The sequence below is a fragment of the Chinchilla lanigera genome, unplaced genomic scaffold (genome assembly GCF_000276665.1).
Source record: "Chinchilla lanigera isolate Chin_1 unplaced genomic scaffold, ChiLan1.0 scaffold00094, whole genome shotgun sequence".
In the NCBI taxonomy this organism is placed as follows: Eukaryota; Metazoa; Chordata; class Mammalia; order Rodentia; family Chinchillidae; genus Chinchilla; species Chinchilla lanigera.
Window position 1 is genome coordinate 4,620,865 of NW_004955495.1, and position 3,768 is coordinate 4,624,632.

The 3,768-nt window shown below is 53.2% G+C and overlaps 1 protein-coding gene across 4 annotated transcripts in view; it reads right to left on the minus strand.

The window, feature by feature from the left end:
- Positions 1-194: 194 nt before the first annotated feature.
- The window catches only part of Ankrd24 (ankyrin repeat domain 24), a 15,177-nt gene continuing 11,603 nt past the window's right edge, over positions 195-3,768 (minus strand). For all 4 annotated transcript variants that reach the window (XM_013505211.1, XM_013505210.1, XM_013505212.1 and 1 more), the window contains 4 exons: positions 1,983-2,150; positions 1,101-1,226; positions 799-864; positions 195-562 (listed from right to left, as the gene is read on the minus strand). In XM_013505211.1, the coding sequence (XP_013360665.1) occupies positions 485-562; positions 799-864; positions 1,101-1,226; positions 1,983-2,150 (438 nt within the window). In that variant the 3' untranslated portion in view covers positions 195-484. The remainder of the gene's footprint in view (positions 563-798; positions 865-1,100; positions 1,227-1,982; positions 2,151-3,768) is intronic.

Sequence of the window (3,768 nt, forward strand, 5' to 3'; positions counted from 1 at the left end):
TAAAAATTTTTTTGGTTTTTCTCCGGTACCGGGAACCGAACTCACGACCTTGCGCTTGTCAGGCAGGCGCTTTTGCCGCTGAGCTAAATCCCCAGCCCCGGTTTATTATTATTATTATTTTCTTTTTGAGACAAGGTCTCACTATGCAGTTCAGGCTGGCTGTGAACTCACTTTGCATCCCAGGCTGGCCTTCCTTGAACTTGCAGTGATCCTCATGCCTCAGCCTCCTGAGTGCAGGGATTACAGGCATGTGCCACCACACCTGGCCCACAGTACGGTTTTATTCCTGTGTTGGTGTTGAGGATGAGACATGGGCAGGAGCTAGTGACTCACAGATTGTCCAGTGGGGAGGGAGGGAATGCCAGCCTGACCAGAGTGTATGTAGGGACCACAAGGGGTGATGCTGCCAGCTAGGGAGGGACTCAGGCTGGTCCCTAAACGCCCACAGGCACGGTGGCCCCGTGGGGCTGGGAGAAACTGGTCCTCAGCGGCCCTGAGCCTGCAGCCGCTGCATCTGCAAGATCTGGGCGAGAATCCGCTGCACATCCTCATCCATCTGACCCTGGGGCCGGGAGCAGAGGGAGAAAGCGACCCTGCTGCACCTGTCCTGGCTTTCCAGTCCCCTCTGAGCACCCTCCCTCCTAATGTAAGGTGGAAGAAGCCAGGAGGGCCAGGCCTTGAGTGTCGCTGACTGGGCCAGCCTCCCGCTGTCTAGAGGGGAGACTGAGGCCGCAAGGGCAGCAGCAGCAGCGGGCACGAAGATCTGTAGATTTGCAGCTGAGAGTCCGCACCACTCACCTGGATGGCATAGAGCAGGTGGCTCCTGTACAAAGCCACCACGGCACAGTGGTCCCGGGCAGCATCCTGTGGCATGGGGAGGGGGAGGGGTGCTCAGCGGAGCAGGACCCCACCCCTCCCCGCCCACCAAGGGGAACCCAGAGCCTCGTTGCAGGAGGTGGGGCATCACGGGGCTGCGAATCCGCCCCGCCGCCCCGCGCATGCTCTAACACCCCTCCAGCCCCGCCCCCTCCCGCCAGCTGCGCGGGTGGCTGGACCTCCGGCCCTTCGTGTGTTGTCCCCCGTTTCCCTGCAGGCCTCACCGCCATCTGCTGCTGCAAAGCCTTCACCTGGCTGCGGAGGGCGTCCACCTCGGGGCTGGCCAGGGCGGCGGGCTGGTCTTTTAAGGCCTCCTTCAGGCTGAAGACTTCTTTGGAGAGTTCTGTGATCTGGAGATAGGGATGTAAGGGTGTCACCCTGAGCCCAGGCTGGGGGCTGGGAGCCTGGGGGGACAGCAGGAAGTGGCAAGGGGTCCAGATTCCAGGGGCTCACAGACTCCAGCGCCCACCCTAGGCCTAGTTTGACCCTCACCAGTTTTTGTAGTGTGGGTGAGCTAAGAACATGTCTCACACTTGCAGTTCACTTATTTGTTTGTTTGTTTGTTTGTTTAGCAGCTCTGGGGATGGAGCCCAGCACCAAAGGGAAAAGAACAGAACTTAAACCCTGGCTGAACCATTGCATGGCTGTGTGACCTTGGGCAAGTGGATTCACCTCTCTGTGCCCAAATTTCTTCAAGTAGGAATAATTAAAGCACCTATCAGCTGGGTGTGGTGGCAAGGTGCCTGTAATCTCCGCACTGGGGAGGCTGAGATGGCATCACCACCCCCGGGAGTACAGGGCCAGCTCAAGGCCAACCTGAACTACATAGTGAGGCCCTGTCTGAAAAAACAAAACCAAACCCGAAGCACCTGTCTGTGGGAACTTGACATGAGGATTAAATGGATGACTGTGTTAAATGCACAGCCTGGGGCCTGGGACTCAGTAAGCATTTAGTACGTATCACTGTGGTTCCAACTGGAACAGCGCAAGTCCTGGTGCGGCCTCCCCTGTGTGTCAGGGTCCCTCTGGCACAAGACAGCCTTAGATTCTTCCCCAGCTGTGCCAAGTGGGGACCCCTGGACACAGCGTGGGCCGGGGGCACTCACCTTCTTGTCCTTCTCCTTGGCTTTGTCCAGGGCTTCCTGGGCACGGCTCTGGGCCTCGCGTGCCCTTTCTGCCTCGGTACGCAGCCCCCGTAGCTGCTGCTCGGCCGTGGCCAGCTGGGCCTCAGCCGCGTGCCGTTCGCTCTTCATGAACAGAGCCTCCCGCTGCACCTGCGGCCCAAGCCCGGGTAAGATGCTGAGGACACGTGGTCCCCAAAATGCTTGGACCCTGTGTCCCTCTGGGCCTTCTGCTTTGTGCTAAGCACATTCCAGCCCAGGTCGACCACGAGGGGTTTCACCTATCAGAGTTCTGGGTTCCCCTTGGTCATACGAACATTCCAACCTTGTTGCCGTCCAGGTCTGACCTGTGAGCTGTGTGTCCTCAGGCAAATACATTAACCTCTCTGGGCCACATTTCCGGCCATTAAAATAAGGATAACATGAATTATGTGGATACCATGAACAAATAAATGAAATATGCTTATGTTGGTGCCAGGCACCTGGTAAGTGCTGTATTTGATTCATTGATATTATTATTATTATTATTATTATTTATTATCAAGCATGTTGTCTTCTCTGCCAGTGCTTTCAAAGCTGATACAGTACTGTTTTGTTTTGTTTTGCTTTGTTTTTGGTACCGGTACTGTAGACAGCAAACTTAGGTAGAAATATAGGCAGTCGGCCCAGGGCTGGGCCTAAAAGGGAGTCAGTGCAGAAGATGAGAACTCATCACAACGGTGGCTGGAGGTGCAGCTGAAGAAGATTAAAGTCACAATGGCCAGATTTACATCCTTCCCTAAGGGATAAATGGGAACGTGAGATTATGACACAGTCCCTCTGAGATTTCCCACATAAACAGACCTTTATCTCCTGAGGGCTGGGCCATCTTCTCTGACCCACTAAGACTACTAACAGTAAGATTTTTTTTTTTTTTTTCACGTACCGGGAATGGAACTCACGACCTTGTACTTGCCAGGCAGGCGCTGTGCCGCTGAGCTAAATCCCCAGCCTCCTAACACTAAGATTAAAGATAAGACTAAGACTGTAGGTTCTGGACCAAGGTTCATGACGTCACTCATACGCCATTGCTACTATTGGATCAATATTAGCCAAGAGGCTACACTTGTAATCTTACTGGTTGATTATAGTTGACTGGGATTTTGCTTTATGAAACTTTCGCAGAGAAGTGGGCTCGTTGGCCAGCTCCAGTCTCTCAAGAGCTATTCCTATTCCCCAATAAACTTTTCTATTCTTAACCTCCACTGCTCCTTAGAATCCACTCTTCAACTTCTGGGAGCACAAACTTGGCGTACCTGACACCTAGCGGGCTGGGAGTTACACATTTTTTCCCCTATATCATTGGAGTTGAACCCAGGGCCTTTGGAATGAGCTATATCCAGAGCCCTTTTTTATTTTTATTCTAAATTTTATTTATTTATTTACTCTTTTTGAAACAGGGTCTTGCTATGCAGTTCAGGCTGGCCTTGAGCTCACTTTGTAGCCCAGGCAGTGATCCTCCTGCCTCAGCCTCCCCAGTGCTGGGATTACAGTCTCCTCCTGCCTCAGCCTCCAGAGTGCTGGGATTGCAGGTGTAAGCCACCATGCCCAGCCCTTTTTTATTTTTAATTTTGAAATAGGGTGTCAAAACTGCACAGGCTATGCCAGGTGTGGTGGCGCACGCCTGTACTCCCAGGACTCGGGAGGCTGAGGTAGGAGGATTGTTGTGAGTTTGAGACCAGCCTGAACTGCATATCGAGACCCTGTCTCAAAAAGACAAAAAAAAAAAAAA